The 26,061-nt window shown below is 36.1% G+C and overlaps 1 protein-coding gene across 1 annotated transcript; it reads left to right on the forward strand.

The window, feature by feature from the left end:
* Positions 1–396: 396 nt before the first annotated feature.
* Positions 397–11,348, forward strand: LOC135074052 (uncharacterized). Its single transcript, XM_063968360.1, has 7 exons — positions 397–513; positions 683–918; positions 4,367–4,563; positions 6,170–6,418; positions 7,893–8,076; positions 8,860–9,032; positions 10,978–11,348. Exons 2-7 carry the CDS (start codon positions 684–686, stop codon positions 11,113–11,115), a joined length of 1,176 nt encoding a protein of 391 aa, XP_063824430.1. The 5' UTR covers positions 397–513; position 683; the 3' UTR covers positions 11,116–11,348.
* Positions 11,349–26,061: the final 14,713 nt, after the last annotated feature.

Raw genomic sequence — 26,061 nt, forward strand, 5'->3', positions numbered from 1 at the left:
ACTGGCCAGTGCCTGAAAGAAAACAATGGGAGATTGTGCTTTTAGACTGACAAACGTGACGAAATTTCTTCCGCCATTTCTTCTGAGCACCAGCCCATATTATGTTGTCCCGAAATGGTGGTAGGGCTAGCTATATTAATTTGGGACGTGTACAAGTGCCCTGAAAAGGCCCAATGTATTTAATTAACGGAGGAGTACTAGGGCATGCTTACATCCAGTTTGGGCATTGGCTTATATGTTATTGTATGATGAGTGAGTATAATTTTTTAATTCCTTTGTTTCTTGGCATGAGCAAATGATAAAAACGTAATCAAGGTATTTTGCGATATTCATAATACCTTTTATCTTGTATTTTAGGTACTTTATACTTAAAATTAATTTTACTCAGGTTTCATTATTAGTGTACATGAGTCGTGTGTGTGTAGTTGTGGTGTTTAGTTCAGCTGGTATACACATGTGCTGTTAAAGTTCTTGATCAATTAGGATTAGCAGCTTCTAGTTTTAGGACACAAAGTAAGTATTTTTACGTTAAATTTAGTATATACTTGAACTTCTACTTACTTCATTCTGAAATAATTTTACCAATTTTCCCATCAGATAAATGTGATAAAATTAATTTTCTTTAATATTTAATTAGTGATTATGAAAATGCCCTAATATTATGTACCTTTACTTATTTTAGAATGGCGACTGAAGCCCGGCATAGAACAAAATTGAATGCTCCTAAAGAAGCAAAATCAAACTTAGAACAGACAGAAACAGAACAAAGACCGAAGTATTGGGACCCCCTCACAGACGGAGTGAGATGGATAGAGAAGTACGCAGAACCTTTGGAGAAGTTCTTCGAAAGGATACCAGAGTTCATCAGCACGTTTATTGCTACGTTAGCCATCTTCACATTCGGAGCAACGTTAAGAGGTAAGATCAGATTCGTTAGAATATTTAAATACTCGTATAATGTTATTATAGCTCGGTTAGTTAGCCGAAAATATTACAGGATTACAGAAAATTTCATAGTTTATTAGTCTCAATATTTAAAAAATAACTTTAAAAAAAATCGAACTGCCTAAGGTGGGAATCGAACCCACGAAAATTTTAACAGGTTCATCCAGTGTCTAATGCCCGTTTTCGCCATTAATCCCTAATTTTTAAGTGACCCCTATGTAAACAAAACTCCTGTTATTTGTTATCATAGGGGTCACTTAAAAAATAGAGATTGATGGTGAAAACGGGCATAAGTAGCTCAGACGGAAGAGAAGTCGCCCGGCAAGCGAAGGGTCGTGGGTTCGATTACCACCTTAGGCAGTTTGATTAGATCATAGTACAGTCTCATCGATGGGGACTTTTCACATTTTATTTACAGTGGTTCCAAAAATTGGTAGTTGACAAATCAGCTGTATCAGTATTGTGTAACCTTGCATGTCTAATTTGACTGCTAATATCCCTGCACGTGTCTCTACATGCACTGATATGTAAACATTGATTGGAAAGATTAAGATCACCTACTAGCTATTTAAGTGGTTCACAACCATTCGATTTAAATTAAAATAATCTATTAATCTCTACATATTATAAAACAAAGTCGCTTTCCTGTCTGTGTATGTATACTTCTTCTTTTACGATCTTTAAAACTACGCAACGGATTTTGATGCGGTTTTTTTAATAGATAGAATTTTTAATGATTCCAGCTACATTTTTAACATTGTTCATAAAATCACTGTTTTGAATTAATTTACAAATATTTTATGTAAGCTACTTTATTATCGAATGAAAATTATTAACTAAAGCTATTATAAATATTGTAAAAACTAAACGCGAAAGTATTTTAATGATCCGTCGGAGTTCGAAGCAGTTAAAATAGCAAACTTTATGGCGATAGTGAAGTTAATATTGAAAATGTAAATCGGCTTTACTAGTTTGCATTTTATTGAAAATTACGTCCACAGTCTTAACATTAACATTTCAGTAAAGCACTGAATTAACTTAGGTCGATACTATAACTTTGAATCAGGGGCTGTTAAAGTTAAGTTATAGTTTAAAAGCGTCCCTATTTCTGTCCTATTCCAGGATATTTTAATTATTTTGAATAACAGTTTCTGAGTTAAAGCAGTAGGTACTGTGAATTAGATTATGAGTGACTCCAATGAATCGGTTTTTTTTATGATTTATGAAGGATTAACACGATTAAATAAAGTTTTAATTGATGATTTTTTTTACGATTATAACATAAAGTTACTGTAAGATTATCTGATGTTTGTTGTAAACTGCAAATGCTATTTAGAGAGTGTAGGGATTGCAGAGATATTGTGGAGAGTATCGCCCGTATTCACAAACGATGCTTGCTTAAGTGAAGCAGCAAATCGAACACACAGTGCTGAATAGAGCTCTGTGATTGGTTCGTGTGTGACCCTGTGAGTTCACGCGCACTGTGAAACTTCATAGTAATGTTTGTGAATACGGGCCACTTAACGTGCCGCTGCCGCATAGGTGTCACTGTGATTATGCACAGTTTGGTGACTTCATAACCTGTCTCAAGAATAACACTTTTTATCACTGCTGGTAACTATCATGACTTAAAACGCAAAAACTTAGAGGGTATCTTATAATCCTACGTTAATGCTACTGACGTCAAGATAAGTAGCCAATTCTGTCTTAAAATATTAAATATTTTGATTATGATCATCAAGAAAGAAACTTAAAATAAGAATCAGAAGAAAGGTAAAGTCCGATTTAAAGAATTCAAAAGATAAGTTCAACTTTTAAGGCTGATTTAGACGTATTTTAACTTTCTTTTAAAGTCAAAGTCAAAGTCAAAGTAAAAATTTCTTTATTTGTTTAGACTAATAAATAGCTCTTACTTTAAGTGATTAATTGCATGTAATCACTGAGTTGCACCACCTTATATTAACCGTAACAATAACAATAACCAGTGCTTTTTGTATGGAATTTGACAGATTTTTGACGATTGTCAAAGTTAAAGTAAGACGGTGAAACTTGCAACTCGTTGAAAACTTGTGTTACATGCAGTTTGAAGCTGATTAACACGTATTAAGTTGTCAAGTAGGTAAACTTTTTAACTTAAATTTGAGTGATTAAATTTTAACTTGCTTTTAAATTATGTGTTTACATGCAATTGTATCACTTAAAATTAAGTTAAAATTAGTTACCTACCTAACAATACGTGTAAATCAGCCTTACTTGCTGCTGTAAGTGAGGTGTATCAAGATTACTGCTTGCAATTTTTTACGGCGCTGTTAAAGTCGGTTTAAAGAAAAACAGATCAACAAACGGTCATAAGTACGCCAAATGTTTATAAATAAAAAATTACAATGTCAATACTCATTACCAATCAGAGTTCTGATAAGATATCCAATTCTAAATCGTCACGATAATTCCAATTAATAATTTTGCGTATTTAAGATACGACTAATTCGTGATAGCAATGTCGTTGTCAAGGTGATTAGAATAATGTTGAACGATCGATGGGATTTGGCAGCCGGCTGTTAAAAAAGATTGCTTGCTGCTTTAATGTGAGAAAGGAATGCTATTAAATCTAATGGATTACCATAACCAACGTCCATCGATAAAGCTATTAAATTTCCACCATGTAGCCAGTACCCTCGTACAGTTCCTTGTAGATATATTTTTTTAAGTTACTCGTTAAAAACACCTGTTCATTTCTTTTCCTAATGTAGATCGGCGTAAAAATGGATAGTGTATTTGGCATACACTTATTTCCCCACTATTTGTGTGACGTGCTGTGTCGTGACTCATCAGAATAGGATCAGTTTCATATAATATTATGGGCTGATTTTCAATTGCCATATAAATTTTAACTGAAGGATAACCTTTTCACGTTGGCAGTTTCAGTATGGGAAATGTCAAAATGACGTTTATTCTTCAGTTAAAAGATATCTAACGACTGAAAAATCTGCCCTAAATATGGTAACGTTCAAACTAAATTATTGTGTCGTGTCGTGATGGCTTCTAACGTGTCGCATACTAAACGTATGAAACCGATTCCATTCTGATGCGTCACGATACAATACGTCAGACATATCATCATCATTTCAGCCATAGGACGTCCACTGCTGAACATAGGCCTCCCCTAATGCTTTCCATGTTGATCGATTGGTAGCGGCCTGCGTCCAGCGCAGTTCTGCGTACTATGTGCCCTGCCCATTGCCACTTCAGCTTGCTAATTCTTTGCGAGATCGAATCAGAAATGAGGAAATCCGTAAACGAACTAAAGTCGCTGACATAGCCCGACGGATTAGCAAGCGTCAGAAATAATTATATTCGCATGTAAATCCGCCTTTACCTTTCCGAATTGTCTTTTGTATTAACAGCAACATATTTATTCCAGGAGAATGGGTGGTCATTCTTGTGACAGCTCTGAAGCAGTTTGCGGGACACACGCAGAGCGACAGGAATGTGACGTCAGAGGAAATCTTCCAGCTGTTCACGTCTGAGAAGCTGAAGATGGAGAACTTCGGCATCATATTCATTGCAGCACACGCTGTGTCACTCTCCGTGTATTTCTTGATAGGCGGATTCTTACATGTAAGTAAGCTGAATTTATATTAACGTAACCAGGATTACTGCGCTGCCCGCATCCAGGCTCTTCCCGCGACCTTCACCAGATCGTCGGTCAACCTAGTGGGAGGCCTACCCACGCTAAGTCTTCCGGCCCGTGGTCGCCACTCGAGAACTTTTCTGCTCCAACGGCCATCGTCTCTACGAGCTATGTACCCCGCCCACTGCCACTTGATTTTAAAAATTTTGCGAGCTATTTCCGGACGTTATGGAAATACTTGGGGGGGAGGCCTTTGTCTAGCTTCTAGCAGACTGATAGCAGTGGACGTCATTTGGCTGAAACGAAACGAAACGAACCAGGATTACTGTCATCTCTTGGAGAAAAAAGTAATGTACCTCCTATGATGATCAGGAACTCTCAATATTAGTAATCTAGTAGCAAATTCTTGGTATTATTTTCGTAAATAACGATTTGATTTAAATGGAACTATCACTAGTTTTATGAATTCTCTACTTAAAAAAACTGTAGACAGTAAGTACATTTCGTACATACCTTTGCTAGACAATTTAAAAACAAATGACAAATCAATCGATAAAAATAATTATGTTTATGGTGTCATTATGAAAGAAACAAAAGAAAACGGATTCCGGCCGATAAAGTTATTGTTGTGATAAAAATACTGTTCAATAAGGTCGAACTTGATGTGCACTCGTTGCACTGAAACATGTACACGTTCGTCTTGGTTGGCTTATCTCGCAAATGTGAAAATAATTACAAAAACATCAATAAATCTGATATCAGGCCTCTTCCAGACGGTGTACGTACAGATTATGCCTAAGGGCAACCGTACTGAACTGAACTGCAACCATAACATTGTAGGTATGTACAGCGTAATATAATTACATACACGTGTTACACAATCTATATATATATAAAAGAAAGTCGTGTTAGTTACTCCACTTATAACTCAAGAACGGCTGAACCGATTTAGCTGAAAATTGTCAGGGAGGTAGTTTAGAGCCAGGAGAAGGACATAGGATACTTTTTATCCCGTTCGAAATTAAAAAAAAAGTCTGCTTATTTATTGCCATTAAGGCGGAACAAAGTTCGCCGGGTCAGCTAGTTTTAAATAATTTGAAATTAACAAATTTTAAACCAACTGGAAATGTAAAATGTAAAGAGTTTACTCGTAGGTTAATTAAAAATTAGGCTTTTAAAAAAATCTCAATCTACTTAGATTAACTGAATTCGTGTAAGTCGAACCAATGTTTTTTTTTCCATTTTGATATAAAAGGTTTGGTGTTAATGAGATTTAAAAGGTAATTTTATTAAAATAGTGAGTGATATCGTACCCTCGGTGCCCAAACAACTGCACGCATGAAGATTTTATGAAGGCTACTCACAACGCCACTCTTGTGGCGGAGTTTTGGGTTGACACTGAGTAGGTTTGTTCAAAGTACATTATTCGTACCTTCAAATACGAGTAAATAAGTTTGATTAACGTGGGGAGGATAGGTCAAATCCTCCATTTCCCCCCTCGTAAATCGGAAAGGATCGTATTACATTTGGTCTCCAGGTGATTTCAACTGATGATAATGATGATGAACTTACATCAAGATATTCTCTTCCCAGTGGTACTTCTACATGAAGCAACGCGACCGCGCGCACGAGTGGAAGATCCAGCCAACAAAATGGCTGTCTCCAGAACTGGAGCGCCACGAGATCATGGTGGGGACCTTCTCTCTGCTCATCGTGGGCTCCTTCTCAGCCTTCCTGGCTACGTACATCTACAACGGGAACCCCTCGACTGTGTACTACCAGTTCGATGAATACGGCTGGTGGTGGTTCTTCCTGCAATTCCCGGTTGTCTTTATTTATTCTGTGAGTATTTTGAACGTGTTTCTATGGCGAATTAAAAATATGATTGTTTCGAAGTACTGGAGACATGTAAAGAGCTCCATAAAGTTTCAACCACACCAACGCGTGCATATCGCCATTGCCAGCGCCATCATAGGCCAATGACAGGTCGCGCGACCCTTGACAGTGTTGGTGCGACCTGTCATTGGCCTATGATCACGCCGGCTATGGCGATCTGCACGCGTTGGTGTGGTTGAAGCTAAGGGATAGCTTTTTTAATTACTTATTTATTTAAGACGTTTTAGTGCCAAACATTGAATAGGCACAGATATTAATTTCATTTCAATAAAATATAAAATCATTTCCGGGTGTTGGGACTGAATCTAAAAGATTAATCTTATAAGATTAAACTACTTACGTATACGTTACGTACGAGTATGTTACTTATACGATAATGATAAACCATGAGTGATAAGTATTTTTTTATTATTTATAAATAATTTAGAAATTTAATTTGGTTTTGAAAGTTTATTTTTACTAACGGACATTCATGCATAAATATACCCCTAGGTAGAGCCTAAAGCTGCAATCATAGCTATTTCTAATTTCATAATTCTGAAAAAAAAACACTAAGTAGTGTGTTAATGAGATAATTATTTGCATAGAAATAAACTGTACGCAACCCTGCTGTTGAACTGTTTTGAGCTTTGTTTTGAGCTTTACGTTCACACACACACACTAGTACACAAATAGTTTCATTCCGCGCTTCAGCGGAGCTTTCACGGTAACTGTTGCTTACTAAGCTTTATTTTGGGATACGGGTCTTAGTGACATTGTAGTGATTCTGAGTACAAGTAGAATGATACTTAGGTGAATTCTAACTTGTTCAAGGAACACTAGCTTAGTAGTTGTAGGGACTTTAATGGTACTGTTCAACCTACATAACTCTGGGATTACCAAAGAATTATAAGTAATAACTAGTACCTACTTAGTGACATCTAAAGCTTTATTAATCTAAAGTATTATTAATAATTATATTATTGGTTGGAAAAATTCCAATTGGACATAAATATTACTGTATATAAATATGAATTGTGATATTGTTTTACTGCTTGAATGCTATTTGTTTTTAAAATAATACATTTATTTTATGGTCCCGACATGTAGCAGTTAAATAATGAAAACCGCGTTTCGCAATATAAAATCATAAAATATGCGTTAAATATTTATAAAATGAGAAACTTTAAAGAGTATTACGTGTGTAAATAGCAAAATGAAAATAATAGCACCTATAGACACCGCCCAGTATTTCATCATCATCAAATCTAATAATCTAAAATCTAATATCAATTAAAATTAATATTTACCGCTTACATTCCGTTGTTTTTTCAGTGTATGTTCAGTAGTAGCCCGGAGTAGTCATGGTAGCCCTTTTTTATTAAAGTAGGTACATGATTGTATTTATCGGTACCAAGATCCTTTCCTTTATCTTTTCCAGGACTACACGACGTACATTCTCCATCGTCTATACCACACCCCGTGGCTGTACAAACACTTCCACAAGCTCCACCACAAGTACAAGCAGCCGACCGCGTTCTCAGTGACAGCCATCCATCCCTTCGAAATCATGCACGTGCAGCTAACCAGCTGCTTGCCGCTCTTCTTGTTCCCAGTGCATTGGTGTGAGTATTAATTGTGCTAGCACAGGCAGCCGACTGCGTTTTCAGTGACAGCCATCCACCTTCAAGATTACGTATATGCTGCTCATCCGCTGAATGTAGCCCTTCCCGTTCCCAGTAAATCAGTGTGAGTATTCAGTGTTCAAGTACAAGAACGTGACTGCGTTCTCAGTGACAGCCATCCACCCGTTCGAGATCATGCACGTACAGTTAACCAGCTGCTTGCCGCTCTTCTTGTTCCCTGTGCATTGGTGTGAGTATTGAGATTTTCGAGTAAAATAAGCTGCAGTTTACTTTTAATAGTGAGATCAGATTGCAGTCATTCTCAGTGTCTGCCATCCACTTTTCACATGATATAGCTCGAAGTGAGCAGCGGGCCTCTCTTCTTGTTTTTCACACATTGCTATGAGAATCGAGTTTATGGAGCCAACAGTGTCTTATAAGATTTTAAACTTTCGCGTTCCATTTCAACTAAAATAAATTTAAACGTCGCGTTAAGACCCGTGTCTTACTATTTTAGTTCCAACAGTGTCTTGTCTTGAGTTAAGACATGTTAACCGTCTTTCCCGCGCGTTGATTGTGTTAGTATCGTGTCTATCAAATTCTCAATGACAGCAAAAACAGCGTCCTCAATGAGGGTCACCCATTTATTAGAGATCAGTTCTGTATAGTTCAAAATCATCTTCCTTTGCTTAACTTACTTAATTACTTTTATTTTTACAAAAGACGTGTAATTTTCTGTCTATTCCACTTGTACTACATTGATCACGTTAAATATTTTTTCAGTCCCATTCTACATCATCGCTCTCTACAACTACTACCACGGCATCATCGACCACTCGGGCATCAACTTCAAGGCGCAGTGGTGGCAGCCGTGGCAGCCCGACGCGGACTTCCATGACAAACACCATGAGTTCTTCCACTGCAACTTCGGGTTCAACATGACGCTTTGGGATAAGGTAGGGTTGGATTTACAAAAGTGTTTTAATACTTAGACACCCTCTAGACTGTCTATCGATAGTTTGATCAGGCTGTTAATCAGTGTGAACTATGGAAGTGCGCACAGTGTCCTCCGTAGTTGAGAATTCCGGGCCTTCGCTCGGCCTGATCATCACTTACCATCAGGTGAGTACAGGCCAAGAGCTTCCTCGTTGTGGATAAAAAAAACATTACACCGATCGCCGACTAAAAGTGGTAGGGTGTCTACAGTGATTTTTAATTATTCATCTGTAGACCTTCAGAGCACAAATAATTTAAACGTGCCGAGATAACTTGCCCTACAGCCTACTTAGATAAGGGATAAGCACTAAAGGAGGACTCGGGTGGCTTTCATTTAATGGAAATTTACTAGTCTATGAGAACCTTACTTACCTACGTACCTCAGATAACCTCATGATTCTTCAGAATCATGTACGAGTATTGCTCATTATTTTCATTTTAATTTCAAAATCCTGTAAAGTAAAATTGGAAATAAAGTAATTAGGTATAACGCTTTAAAATTATATCTAATCTAATACAAGTATTTTTTAAAATTAAGTTTTTAAACGAGAAATAACATTTACCACGTACGTTAACGATTTATCAAAGTCAGCGACTCAAAATTATTATTTTACTGGACGTCCTAGCTTAAATATTTTTGATTCAAACATTGCATCCTTCTCAAGCTTTCTCAAATGCTTTTCAATTTCCCTTTGTAACAAATCTTTGTCATACTAAACGTGCTTTCCATACAACGTGCATCCCAGTGGAATGCACGTCGTTAGCTTGTTATCACACGAAGCACGTGCAGCTCCTTGCATGGTATTTGTATTCGTCTACCGACAAATGAGAACATCTATGCAGATCTGAAACACGTCTAGATATCAGACTGAAAATAATATGACATCTGCTAAAAGATAACTAATTTCCTATTTAAAATAAATTAGTGATGCCAGCAGCTGGAACCGTAACCCTTAGAGTAGGCGCACACCGTTGATTTTTCGTCGGCCGATAGTTTAGTCGGGCAGTTGATCAGTATGGGCATGTATGGGAGTGCGCACACTACGCCGATTCGATTTGGCCGATTCTTCATACAATTTGAAATCGGGCACAACTATCGGTCAACTAAAAATTAACGGTGTGCGCCTACTCTTAACCGCCAGCTCTATTAAACTATGTTAAACTAAGCATAGTTACTCGTATGTGTCTGACATAACAAGGGTACCTAATACACTTTGACACTAGAAAAGACAAAAGACGATAACTAACAAGACTCCCCTATGTAAGCGAAATGGCTTTCGTTCATCATCACCATCATCATTTCAGCCATAGGGCGTCCACTGCTGAACATAGGCCTCCCCCAATGCTTTCCACGTTGATCGATTGGTAGCGGCCTGTTCCCTGCTACCTTTACGATGTTGTCGGTCCACCTTGTAGGTGGACGTTGGCTTTCGTTATTTAATTATATTGTTACACATTATGCGAAAACATGTAAATGGTGTATAGTTTCTTAAGCAGTGGTTATCAGTCTGTTATTGTTTCACTGTATGTATTCCGAACAAAATTAAATAGAATAAATAAAATAAAATAAAACTTCCCGATCACACTGGCTGGCAATAAAACTTCAACTCTAGGTAGTTACGACCATTGTACTCGTAAGTGGCTCTATGTAAATTCTGAGGGAGATGAAGAGCAAGGACATAATTTTTACCGAAGTTTTATAACTCTACATAGAGCCAAAGTTGCATAGATTTTTCTATACTCTACATTAATTTGACATTGTTATTATAATGCGCCGTTTGTTTCCTAAATTATCGTGAATTCAAGCTAGCATTGTTTCCCCATAATTATTATCCAAGTTCACGTTTCATGGTACGTTTCATTCATGGCATTGATCTTTTGTCTAATTTGATTATTCGTTTACAGCTCCATGGAACCATGAGGAAGATGAACAGGGTTTACACAGAGGATACGTACCACGGTGAAGCGCCAGCCATCGACACCCCTGAAGGCAAAGCCCTGATTGACAAAGACCCTGAACTAAAAGAAAGCATTGGCTCATAGATAATAAAGATTATTAAATATTAAATTCATTAAATGTTAAATGTGTTCATAAAATATTGTATAAACAGTTTTGCAGTAAAATTGTGATACTCATAAATTAAAATATCAACATAATTATAACCAAAATGGGATAATTCAAAAAAGTCATATTTTTTTACTAAAAACATGGATAAAATTATTTCTGATATTCTGTACATAGCTTTAAGCATTTTAAATATAGGCAAATGTACCTACTACGTTGTTTTATTCGAACTCTTTGTAATTTCCATATTTAACTCAAGGGTAGCTTTCAATACAAAGGCTTCTCTGAATATTAAAATGACGAGCAAGATTAATATTGTCATACAAAAAGGCTTACTCTTTGTGTTTCGCCGCGATCGATTCCTGGTATGAAATAAGAAAGAAATTCCCCTGTAAGTCATGTGTAAACTTTGTTTAGGAACTCATCGTAATGCATATTAGGTAATGTCTATGACAGACAGCTTCACATCCCTATCGTTCAATCTCATTCGGTCCGCGCGCGCGTTCACTCTTCCATTCACTGTATCCCTCTCTCGCCTATCAGCCACCGAACCGGCTTGACGTGCCGGCCGGCACGTTAACTCGCAATTTATTTCAATGTAATATTGTCCAAAGTACAATAAATTCTCAAACTCAAGAATGCATTTTATTAAGTAGTTCTGCGTGAACAGGTAATATTATTTTATTTATTCTTGAGCGACCTGTGTTATGTATAAAAGATTTTTTTTAATAATATATATTTTTAGGGTTCCGTACCTCAAAAGGAAAAAACGGAACCCTTATAGGATCACTTTGTTGTCCGTCCGTCCGTCTGTCAAGACCCTTTATCTCAAGAACGCGTGAACGTATCAAGCTGAAATTCACATGAAATACTCAGGTCTATTGTCCCTTTAAGCTGTGAAAATATCAAACTTCTAAGCCAAGCCAATCAAAAGATACAGCCGATTATGTCGATATTTTCAACAAATTTTCGACACTCGCAAAGGAATCAAAACCTACAGGATACTTCCCGTAAACTCAGAATCTTGAAATTTGGCATAAAGTATTGTCATATAATGCAAATATAGGAAAAATTGCGAAAATTACATTTTTTTAGTTATATAATATAATAAAAATATTTTAATAAAATGAAACTTACTACCTTATTTCTCACGAACGAATAAAGGTATCAAATTGAAATTTATACCAAATACCTAGATCTATTGTCCCTTTAAGAAGTAAAAAAATCAAACTTCTAAGTTAACGCGATCAAAAGATACAGCAGTATATACCGACACCTTAGACGAATTTCCGTCACACGCTAGGGAATCAAAACCTACAACGTTAGATAGTACAGATAAAGGAAAAATTGCGAAAATGATAAATTTGAAGTTATATAAAATTTAAAATATTATTTTTGCTTACATGACATAAAATATTTTTTTAATAATTATAAACTTACTACCTACCCTTTTTCACATGAACGCGTAGAGATATTAAAGTTGAAATTCATATCAAACACTTCTTAAATCTAATTGCCTCTAAACTGTGAGAAATTCTAAATCAACGCAAAAATTCAAAACGCTGAGGTAGGTACCTACCTATAATGCAAATATAGGAAAAATAAATAAATAAAAAATAATCATACCGCATATTTTGAAATTCGCCACTACTCGCAACGGAATCAAGTAAGTAATTTGATTTAATACGTCATAAATTGTAAACCGCTACGTTTGTACGGCGGAACCCTCGGTGTGCGAGCCCGACTCGCACTTGGCCGGTTTTTTTTTATGCAGAACAAGACAGGTATTGGACCGCAATAACACCTGATGATAAGAAGTTCATCTAGGGTCTATGAAAGTAGAATGATAATGATGATCCATCCGACCGATTTCGGCCATGGCGACCACTCCGACTGCTAGCTGTCTTGGCGGCGCTGGTGTGCCTGAAGATGGCTTACGTAGCCGATCTTCGCGGCAAACCCCCTCGCACATTGAGGACATCTGAGCACGCCGCCAACATAAAGTAGGTACGGCCAACGAGAAGCGATACAAAAGGTCGATTCGACTTTCGAATTGACAATCTATTCTGTCTCTTCCCAGCTTGTGTATTTGTCGTACGTAATGTCTCGTTCTCCCGCCTAAATATGTCAAAATCAAACCCTTAGGCTGGGTTGCACCATCTTATTTTAACTCTGACAAACGTCAAAAATCTGTCAAATTCCAAACAAAAAGCACCGGTTATCGTCATAGTTACCGTTAAAGATAGGTGGTGCAACCCACCCCTACTATTCCAAATGACAATGACATAGGGTTTGTTTACATTATTTTGGTATCGCTTCTCGTTGGCCGTACTTTAGTTATAGTGACACATCATCTGTGTACCTACCATGAGTTTACGTTGGGTGTGCTCGCTAGCGAGTACGTCAAAAATCTCTATGAAGATTTTGTTTCTTGAAAGTAGCCGCTAGGGGCGCTGCACAATATGTCATACAATTATGTCATTTTTTTACGCAGTCGCTAGCGAGCACACCTAACGTAAACTCATGGTAAGCACACTGATCTCTCTTCCAGCAGAAAGTAGAATATCAATAAAACAAAAAAAGACACGTACGAAATCATACCAATTTACAAAATTGTTACAAAAAGCCCACAAATTACAAACTTGTTACAACGTAATTCGCAAACTCAAAGAATCGCAAATATTTATGCCAATAAAAATAAGAAGTCAAAGCCCAACTAATGGCTCGAACATAATAACGTTAACGTTTTGAGGGCTTTTTATCAAGTTGTTGGATGTTTAGCTTACGTATTTGCGGATCGAATGATGTTACTATGAGAAACAAAATATATTACATATATTGATTATAATATTATGTACAGACGACGGTTCATTAAGCTAAACTCTGTGACATCTTAACCCTTAAATTGGCACTCATTGAACCCTTGCTTCAAAAATGGTCAAATTTGGGATTTAGGTATTGTTTTGATAGATTAAGAAAAAAATGTTTTCTTTTTGAAAAAATTTCAATTAGTATAGAAGTTATGACATGTCACTCAAAACGGACATTGCCAATTATTTAGCATTACATCCATGTCACTTAGGGCGGACATTGCCAGTTTAGGAAAACAAACGTAAAACAACTTTTATTAATAACAATACAGGAATCCCTGATAATCAGCCTCTGGCTAATCCAGCGCCTTTTGCAATCCATCCGGACTATTTACTGTTGATTTTACATAAATTTATCAAAAAATACCCAGACATATAAAAAGAGAAACTGACTGCCTGATATATCAACATAAAACCCAAACCGGTGGGTATAAAGACACAAATTTTGGCATGTAGGTTCCTTATTAGGGTCTAAGGGTGTTATCAGAAAGGATTTTTCCAAAATTACCCCCTAAGGGGGTGAAATAGGGGTTCAAAGTTTGTAGGGCGAAACAAAATTAGTTGCACTATTTAATTCGAAACTTCACAGGAGTACTCCTATGGATAAATTAATAAACACGTGTTTCAGGTTATTTCAGAATTCAACCCCTAAAAGGGGGAAATGGGGTAAAAATGTCTAAAAATCAACATGAGTATTTATTACTGATACATGGCGTTGTCCGTTTTAAGTGACATAACATTTGTAACCTTGAAATGAATGAAAAAAAATCGATATTTTTTTACATTTTTGGCAATAATCGTCAGTTTTATTCGTTAATATTCTAAAATCAGTCAATAAAGCACAAGAACAAGTGTAATACCCACAGTGTTGCCATATTTATCAACAGCGAAAACTTGACCTTGCTGTTGCAGTTATTCAACTGTCTTAATTTTTAAAATTCGCGGTTTTTTATGGAACTACTGCCCCGTGTTTCACATAAAATATCATGCTTTTTATAAAATATCCCTTGAAAGTCGATAAATTGCTTTAATTTAGATTCTGTAGGCAATTGTTTGACATGTCCTTTATAACGGACAGAAACCATTTAAGGGTTAATTATTTTAGAACTACAATATTATTGTAGTTCTAAAGCTTCAGCCAAACCAACGCGTGCAGATATCAATCACTGCGCGTACATAGATCGCCACGACCAATGACAGGATGTGTTGTTTGTCATCGCAACAAATTCATACACGACATCTTATCGCTATCGCGCACGCAGGCTCCACACGTTGGTTTGGCCGAACCTTATTAGATGTGATTAGCCTTGACCTTAACAGATCTTTTAAACTTTAATCGTCTTTATGTAATTAATCATGGAAAAATAAACATAAATAGAAAACTTTCATGGAATTCTAGCTAAATACAGACTTATTTGTTATCAAACAGTAACAAATGTCATTTTCTACAAGGTGAAGTATTTATATTATGTTACTAAAGCAATTTACCGAATACAATCTACCTATATACTATCGTTACAATAGGAATAGTCGTAAAAGATTAGAATGCGCACTTCACAGGTATCTCCCAATATTCTTTGAGTGTTAGTGAGATTCCAAGTCTCAAAGAACTAAAAGTAAATGGTTATTTTTATATCAAAACAAAATAATCTATATTCTATGATATTTGCTCAGCAAGATTATGTTCTAGGTTGTTGTACTTTTCTAACACTAAAAGAAACATTTTCATGAATAATGGTTTCCATATTAACTGACAGGTCTTGACAACCCTTTGCACCAAATTATTATGTTTTAAAGGAATGTGAATATAATGTAAATAAATCGACAAATTACACTCTTAATACGCGTTACATTTGACGCTCTTCTTCAAATAATTCTACTCGTAAAAACAATAATTGGCCCGGCCTATCTTGCTATAAAAATGAAAGTCGTCTGCCTTATTATATTTTCTGAGGTCTTAGTATTTATCAGACGTATACCTACTCGATAGGTAATGGAATAAGAAAAGAAACAAAAGAACTCACGCATTGAATCCAAATAGGCGAAAAATAACAACCGCTGGAGTATGAAATCAGATGTATTCGTATTTATATGTAAAACGAAGACACACTCTACGTAATTTTTATTTTTGATGTCAACTGTACGATGCTTGTCGAAAATACTGGATTTGAAAGCTTTATATGCCGTGTGATCCATCTCTTTGTCGTTCGTTTGCTTAAGGCTTGGTATTTCTGCTAAAGTAGGTATTTCGCGCTGTCAAAATCTGCGCGCGCAATACTTCGCCGAAGACAGCGCGCCAAAGAGCTCTCGCGGCTACACAGTATAGAAATACGCAGTTGGTTAGGTTAGGTTGACTTCCTTCCGTTCAAGCGTCACACTCACAGCACTTTCTAATACAAATCATATCCAAGTGATACAAATTAAAACAACTTTCAAAATTTTTGGGAATATAATTATTTTAGAATCGAATAAATTTATAATATAACTGCCAAAGTAAACACGGTTCAAAGAGGCGTGGCGTCACCCGACCTTCCGGAAGTTCCGCGCGGCTAAAAGAATTTCAAGATTACGTCACCCGACCTATCGGTAGATCCTCGGGAGCTTGAGCGATTGGAAAAACATTTTATGATCAGTTACTCGTAGTAGCGATTATTTAGAGCTTGGATAATAAATTATAGTTGTTGCAATTCACGAAACTTTGCATGAGGTTAATTACATTAATCAGTACACGCATCAATTTTTTTCAGTCTTTTTGTTTATTAATAAATAAAAATATCATACTAAAATTGCATACATATTTGTTTGTATTGGTCTGGGTGTTTTCTTTCCATAATTTATGTATAACGTATGTACGGGACTCTGTATCGAAAATCACTATGAGCAATGAGCATCACACACCTGGAGTGCATTACCGCAGCAAAATTTTTATAAATGTTGTGCTTTAGAGAGTCGAGAGTATAGCAGATAATTAGTCCATCGTGAGCAGAAATTTGTCCACTAATAGCAAAATTCGTTCAAATTATAGTTTTAAAGTTATTAGGAAAAAACAGATTTTGCTGGGGTAACGTTTCAAACATTACTCTGGATTTTTTTTTTTTTAAATTCGTTCTATCGTTCTATTCCGTTTCTATCTCTTGTTGCGTAGTAATTTGTCCACGAATAGCAAAATTTGTTCGTGTTCCGGTTCTCAAGTTATTTAGAATTTTGCTGGGGTAATGTTTTGTGATGTCCCAGATCTCGTAAATGACTCAACGCAGAAGTTTGAAAAAAATACCAATGATAGACCTTGATATGTCCAAATTAGTTCAAACATTAGTCATTGATTTGAATGATAAACACCAGTGTAATCAAGTGTAATTAAATGATTTCGAAAATCAGATAAAACGGATTTTTGAGTAAACCAGTACTCTTACAATCGAATAAAAAGGTGTAGCATGTACCCTTGGTACACCTTTATAACCACAGTAAATATAAATGATGTGGCTTTGCGCAAAAGAGAGATTTCAAGAAATCTAATTTATTTTAACAGTCTTACTTTCGTGGCCGAATACGCGATTTCCTTATAACAAGGGAACATGGCATACAATGGACAAATTAAAATGTTCCTTGAATAAGCTATCCTGTTAATTTCAGCTTTATATTACGACTTATAAGAAAGTTATCGAACTGCAAAAAAATATCAGAAATTCTTCTATAAGCCGACCAAATTATAAAGGTTACAAAAAAGCGACCGTTCCATACATCAACTCCAGTTTTAAATCCGTTGACATCTGCTGCATCTGCCATCTTTTTGGTTAGAAGATTCTTCCATCTTGCAGCGTAGACCTTTAGCTACAGACCTTAGACAGTATTTTTGTGAAAATTCTTACGCATGGTGGAGGAAGGGACGCTCTAGACACTCAAGTCTACAAGGAGTCACATCAACTCCAGTTTTAAATCCGTTGACATCTGCTGCATCTGCCATCTTTTTGGTTAGAAGATTCTTCCATCTTGCAGCGTAGACCTTAAGCTACAGACCTTACACAGTATTTTTGTGAAAATTCTTACGCATGGTGGAGGAAGGGACGCTCTAGACACTCAAGTCTACAAGGAGTCACATGAACTCCAGTTTTAAATCCGTTGACATCTGCTGCATCTGCCATCTTTTTGGCTAGAAAATTCTTCTATCTTACAGCTTAGACCTTTAGCTACAGACCTTGGACAGTATTTTTTATTATTTATTTGTGTCAGTGTGCTCTTCTAAAGAGTGTAAGACGATTGTATGTAGGTACTATTAAAATGAAATTTTAACTCATTGGTTTTGTCTCATATTTGAGGAATGTACTATGTATCATGAGTAGAGTCTTCGTTTAAAAGGATGCGAACGATTTAAATTTCAATAGGTAGACAAAATTGATAATTCTTAATTATCAAAAATTTAAGCTTTCTCCAGTAACACTGATATTATTATACTGTGACTCATCAAAGTCATCATTGTCAAAAATATTGACAAATCGCGAACTGTCACGGCCAAAAAACTGACACGCGTCCGTCCTCCGTAAGCGCCACCGCGCGACTGATTGAGATTGTCCAAGCCGTCATGGACGATTTTTTCCACATTTTTTAACATTGTAACTAAATAAGACGCAATATAAAAATTTCATCCGTTAAAAGCCCTCAAGTTATTTCTGAACTTTAGTTTAGTAAAAGATTTAGAATCTCAAATCGCTTATTTTAAAAATAAAACCATAAATAGAAAACGAATAGAGGTAACTTTGGGAATTTATTCTATCGAGTCAACTTCATCAAATCGTGTTTCCATCCGTTAATAGCCCTAGAAAATATCCTCAACTATGCCCAATAACAATCTTAGCCTTTAATTTTACTGTTTAGTACCTCAAAAATGAAAAATGAAAACCTCATTTTCGCCATTTTCTCTGCTACCCGGCCTTAAATAAAACATTTATATCCTTGATACCTTTTGAGATTTTCTTACAAATTGTGAGATGATATTTTTATGTAGATGAGAGCTTTGAACTTCAAAGGGTTGCTCGATTGAATCGTTCCAGTTTGATGGTATCGGGATGTACGTTCGTAAAGTACGGTTTAATACAATAACCCTACAGTTCAAAGAAGATCCAGATCTATACTAATATTTTAAGATGAAGAGTTTGTATGTTTGTTTGAACGCATCTCAGAAACTACGCTGTTTCGATTTGAAAAAAAAAATATGTTGGATAGCCTATTTATCTAGAAATGCTTCAGGCTATATAACATCACCCTAGAGCCAACAGGGGCGGAGCAGTAAAGAAAAATATTGCAAAAACAGGAAATATTATTCAAACTATTTTCACGCGTACGCAGTCGTGGTCACAGCAAAGTAGTTCATGATATACGGACAATTTCATCCGAACATCGTCTACTTAGTCACTGTCTGGCTCGCTAGACTATCGTCTTTCAGTCGTTTCTATTTTATTTTAGTGCCTAGTCAGAGGCTATAGAACTGTCAATCTACATGATGCAACGTTGCGTAGTCATACCGCACTATATCGCGTAACATTTTGTAGAACATTTACGTTACTAGTTCTATTCTTTCTTAGATATTTGTACGTATTTACTATGAATAAAACTTATTGCCGATGGAGCATTAAGTTTACCTTTTACCTAAACTTTTTTTTTTTCTCTGCAATTGTCTAATCGGTCCCTTTGTGTATCGAAGGTTCAAAGTTCTAAAGCGGAACCTCAGATGGCTGAGACAATCGATTTTTATCGAGTCGGCGAATTTCAAAGTATTCCGTGCTCTACTACCTATAGGACCCCTTTTATCTTTCAACAACAAATCTATACAATGTCAGCCCAAAACTCCGCTACAAGAATGGCGGTGTCAGTAGCATTCTTTAAATCTTCCTACGTGCAGTTGTTTGGGATTGCAGGGCACGACATCATGTGCTTCATCGACTGAGGAACAAAACCCCACTTGCACTCCAAGAGCCATCCAAGAATCTTTCAGACATAGGGACAAAAGGGCAGGAAGATCAGCTCTATAACGCCATAACCTGCATCTCTCTTTTGACATTTTAACCGCCTCTTGGTCTAGTGGTAAGACCACCTGCTTCAGGTGCAGAGGTTCCCGGTTCGATTCCCAGTGGGGGCAGATTTTTCTGTTCGGTTTAGTTGGTGGCAGGGCTTGTTCTAAGTCAGCCTGCCTAGCTACCACCATCTTATCTAAGTCCGTCGCCATAACAACAATGTTAACAGCATTATTGTGTTCCGGCAGTTAGAGGTAAGATAGCCAGTTCCTCTGTGGTTGAGGATTCCGGGTGAAGCTCGCTTCCACCTTCGGCCTGATCGTCATTTACCATCAGGTGAGGAGATACAGGCCAAGAGCTTCCTCGTTGTAAATAAAAATAAATAAATGAAGGAGAGTCACACTTCTTACATCTTTCTATTATCCTGTATTAAACAGAGCTTTTATATAACATAGTTTAATTTCAAATTCCGCCAAGATTTACGGCGTAACGTTTCAATATCGAGTGTGTTCGAGAATAATTCCCCAGAAGAAATTCCGCCTTTTCACCGGGACCATTTATCACTGCTTGAGACGGAAAAAATTGCGTCGGCCTCGTTCAGAGTCCTAGTTTGATTTATACATAGGCAGAAGCTGCTAATTAAACGTATATCTTCGTTGGTAGTTGGAGAGGGCCTGATAAAAAAATTAGAAAAGTAAAAGACTGTAAGTTACATTACCTTTTGGATCTTATCATTTACGACTTAGCGTGGCAAAAGATACCGATCTTTTGGGATGGATTTTTGTACAAAAATTATTGGTGCTTTTTAAAGAGTACCTTTCGTTATATTTGATGTATTTTGGGATCTACTCACAATAATCGGATCCTAAAATGAATCCCTATTTTTCACAGCACTTTCTTAAGATAGAACATTGTCAGGACGGCTATGCACTACTAGAAGTCTTTCCGTACTTATCCACAGCTAAAAAATTACTAGAATTGTTTATCTTTATGCTTTTCTATGAGAAAAAGCTCTATGACAAAATAAGACAACATTTTCACAAACGCAAATTGTATGCAATAAACAAGTACAATTTACCAGCCAGTAATAAACTGAGTAGATTGTAAAACTGACCGACATTTCCCGGGACTAATAAGATGATTGCCCACATCCCGGTCCATACATATCGCGTGCTTATGATCGTGACGTCCCGCATTATGCAGGCCACTGTTGGCGCGATGCCCGAAGATCTGTTATTGCTGGAAGCTGGAGAAAAAATAAGATTCACTTAAAATTCCTCTTTTTAGTTAAGAAACTAAAAGCAGCATTTGTTGTGACATAAACTGTTGTATAAAATGTTTTTGACAACATATTTTTTGTCATGAAAAACATTATGAAGTGTGAAGACAAGTAAGTAGGTATTATTATTGAAAATGGGGTCCTATCGATATGGTAGTAAACAACTTACTTATTTCACAGCAAAACATATCAAAAGACATTCACATATTATTTTCTGTCGTCTTTTCTCTGAAGGTGGAATTTATTACCGATGAAAAGCTGGTCTCAACAATAAAAACGGCAAGTAATATTTCGTAGAACAAAGCCAAATTACTGTCGTACATGATACAAATACGAAATTATTTTACTGGAGTATCGAAACGCAATGAAATGTGACCTTAGCAAACTTAGGGTGAGTTGCACCACCCAACTTTAACCGTTACTGTAACATTAACCGATGTTTTTTGTATGGAGTTTGACAGACTTTTGACGTTTGATAAAGTTATAGTAAGATATAATCGTATAATCTTGAAAGGGTGTTCAAGAAAATGAGGTAGTCTAAAAAACTTAATATGGCACGAATATTTTGTAAACATTTTAGAACGTAAATTAACCAAATACATAAACGGCGACCATAAGAGCAAAATTCATTGGATATGAACAGTTAGAACTTGCTGCAGCTTTATTATACGCGCCCGTATCGCGAGTTTTGAACGTTTTAAAAATGAATTTTCCTTTATATTTTCATTATGGTATTAAAATAAAAGGGTCTTAGACATAATTGCTTTTATATTAGACATCCAACTTCATTAGACAAGATGCCCGTAAATATTTTATTTGGGAGTTTCATTTGATAATGGGTTCTTTATTAATGGACAATTAATAAACATTTCATTTATTTACATTTGAATTTTACTGCGTTTATAAATGGGCGCTTTATTATAAAATGAGGAGAAATATATAATAGAATGAGTTGGTAGGTATACATCTTTTTTAAATATTCTTCAGTACATTTTTGTGAACATGAGTGTGTGATTTGATAGGCACTGAGTTTAATCAAATGAGAGAGAGGTCTAATAAGATTTTGATTTTTGTTGTTTGTGTTTGAGTTATTTGACGATGTTCATTTTTATATCTAGAATAATTTAACCTCTTTCGCTGTCTGCAAACGAGACACAATAGTAAAACAAAAGAGCAAGAATGCGCTGTTAAACTGTAAAGGAAGGTAATCAAGTGCACTTTGTTTTGAATAAACAATGTACCACGCATTCTCTTTGCATCCAACATCGCATTACAGGCAAAACGGCGTAGTATGAAAAACTTAAAAGCACTTGCAATTTAACGAGGGCCTAGGGCGGCGTTCAAAGCCGTCGCGGAAATCTGAAAATGGCGGAAAATTTTCGAAATAAACCTGCCATATAATCCGGCGCAACTCAAAGGTCGGTGCAGGCGCACAATGCATTATGCAGCAGGCTTTTCGACGCCCGTTTGTTGCCGCTCTATACCTCTTTGTGTTCGCATAGTCTCAAGGTATAGGCGACTTTCAAAAACCTAACTACAACATACATTTTATTATTATTAGAGGGCTCAAAAAGGTATAAAAGGCAAACTTCATGAAATAAGACTTTCAAGGTTATTTTTGATCCAAACTCAATTATTTTCATCCGAGATTTTTTAAGACAGTTTACCTACATTACTCACATTTTGCAAACATTAACGCTGAACTATACACACATTGCTTAAAAATAACCGCATGTTTTGAAAATTACCTAATTAAAAAAGAATTACTACGTCAGCTGCTACTGTCTCACACCCAGTCTCAATTGGATCGTAATTGAATCTCAATGGAATTATTTGACACATTTGGTATTCTGTTAATAAGAAAAGACCTATGATTTTCAAATGGCATTCCATTGAACTTCCATTGGAATATTTGCTAGTCTGCTCTCAGGTCTAGCGATTTCCAACTGAATATTGTTCTGGTTTTATCGTTTGTACAGTCAGAAAATAGGATTAAGCATGTATGCAAATAAGCTCTGAAATCGCTGCTAACTCCCAGCTTAAGCCACCCAAGCCCTGTATAATGCCATAGCTTGTTACTATCGTAAGTACCCTCAAGTCAGTGAGGCTGAATTGAACTCCAGAATACGCGAAATTACGTTTCAGGCAACAACAATACTGTAAATCGTTTTTATTTTCTCCCTTTACAATGCCAAAAACATGTTGAGATTTTTTGTTTCGTACAAAGAAATAAAAATGCGGGCGGGATTTGGAAGCGGGGTTTCGTACTTTTCAACTATCACGTGGTAGTTTTGAAAACATTGTTGGAATGCAATATTGAAGAGCTGGTGCTCGTTGGAAACAAAACAAATGAAGAACAGCTTTTCATGTAAAGCCGTCTTTCATGGAGAAATACACATTTTTGAACGTGGGGTTTTTCCACGTTGGTCCGGTTAGTTTGAAGGGCTTTGGTTTTGGTAGGTACCAAGCAATTTAACTTGTACGTACATTTAAGTTACCCATGTAATGCAAATTATGTGTTTGCTAGATTTTTTAAAATTGGATAACTATATTTGAACAAAATAAAGGTTTTCACTACTTATGCAATACTGACAATATTTGCACATCGAGTTTCGAAAAAAAATATTTGGATACATGTTTATTTGCTAATGAATACAGTTCGTGTCTAATAATACATTAACATAATTTTCCAAACCTTTTTTTGAGATGGAAATTCCAGACTTTTTCCATTATTGTACAATGTACAAAACTAAAAAGTTTTTCAAATTTAGGTAATTTTGTTATTACGGCCTCTTTCCATATTGAAATGCCGCAAGTTGTGGTGGAGTGTTTTTCTCTTCGAGTGTTTGAGGCAACATTTTTCAGATGTTTCCATTTGTAAATGAAAAAATATACTTTTATGGACAAAATAATAAAGAAGATTCTATTTAAATGTATGTAAGGAAAAATTGTGCGCGAAATAAAATTGAAGTAACCAGCTACCTAGCCTAAATTATTGTTGCTCACACAGGTTTTCTCCTAGTTTAATAGTAAAGAAAAAATGCTATTCACCATCTGCTAATAGCATTTTTATTTGCACCTATGTAACCAACTTTCCAATCCAAATGTTAATGAAATTAAATCCTGAACCGAAAAGGTGAAGGTGCTATAAAAAGTTAAAACCGCCTTAAATCTAAGGCTGAAGCTCCACTATAATTATTTGAGGTTGTTCACTTTGTACTTTACTTTCAGCGAGTTCTTTTCAGTATTTCTGATTTTATTAAACTTGTCATGGTAGCACGTGTAAATAAGTGTCACACGTCTCAGTCAAGTTTGTGCATTTAGTATGATGGAGAGCCTGAATGGGGTTTTTCAAGGCCTCAGTTGGTGTGGTACGATGGACCTGAGGTGAAATTAAAAAGGAACCTAGGGCCGTAGGGCTTTTGGTGATAGATTTGTGATGTCTGCGATACGCTAATTTCTACTCTCTCCTTACAGGGTCAGACAACTTGCAAGTAAGTACTCTTCATTTTCCGGTCACGTACTTATTGTGTTTTTGAGGCAAAAAATATGCATAACTATAAGTAATAAAAAAACGTGTAAATTCCAATATTCAAAATAAAATAAACATTAGGTACATCACATGTTACTACGTCTTGTGTATTTTGTGGTTTGACCAGTGTGACCTTACCCTAAATGAAATCACAACTTGAGCTTACAAAAGTGCAAGTTCGCGACGAGCTTTTAGCAAACTCCGCTTTTTGCGAGGCCAAGTTTAAAACATTAACAAGACCGACGGAACTTTATCAAATGAAACTTAAATGAAGTCAGATCTAGATACCGTTGTAATATTGGATGGCGGTTAATAAAGAACTTCGCTCTGTATTCAATTCAATTGACATATTTTATTCCGAATTATTTTGGAATCCAAATATAATAAAAGGCCTCTATTTTTGCTTACATATTTTGTGTACTTATTGAGACTCTTTGTGGAATGTGGAGAAAGTTCCTTAAGGACATAGAGCTAAAATTCGACTAGTACTGATTTATAAATCAGTAGCTGACCCGGCGAACTTCGTACCGCCTTAGCGTAGAGATTGTCTTTATATTTTTTTCCGTAAAAACCTTGTACAGAGTATTAGAAAACTACAAAAAAAAATCAGCCAAATCGGTCAAGCCGTTTTCATGTTATGTCGTGACAACGGAAAAATGGTTTCATTTTTATATATATATAGATTGCTTGCGTTAAACAATACTTCTCTCTCCCCAATAATAGGTAGGTAGAGGAACACCGAATGCCACACGTACAAGTCTGCTGTCGTCCACATGCACACAGATATACGTACAAATACAGGAATGACAAGTTGTTTATAAGAACAGGTCTCAACAATTCAAATATTCTGTAAATAGTTCACCGAGCACTAAATTACCCATTCCACAGTACAAAGAGACCTTACAAAAACAAGACGAGCTGGCCCTAGGCAAGAACGAGCCAACAAAAACAAAATGAAACGTCTACGTTGAATCTAGGACGTCGGGGCATCTTTCTTCATTTGTTTAGACGAGACGTAAAGGTGCAGCTACACGTTTAGCTTTAAAACGTAAAATTGGGTATTTGCCACCATTTTAAAACTGTCAAAACGAGACTCCCATAGATTTTGAATGGAAATACTAGCCAGTGACGTCACTCAATTAAACTAACTCAGAGTTTGTCAACTCAATTAAATTACTTTTTCAATTATAATGCAACCAAAAATCTTAATTTACAGTTAATTTAAAATTAATTTA

Source organism: Ostrinia nubilalis, chromosome 8 (genome assembly GCF_963855985.1).
Source record: "Ostrinia nubilalis chromosome 8, ilOstNubi1.1, whole genome shotgun sequence".
Lineage (NCBI taxonomy): Eukaryota > Metazoa > Arthropoda > Insecta > Lepidoptera > Crambidae > Ostrinia > Ostrinia nubilalis.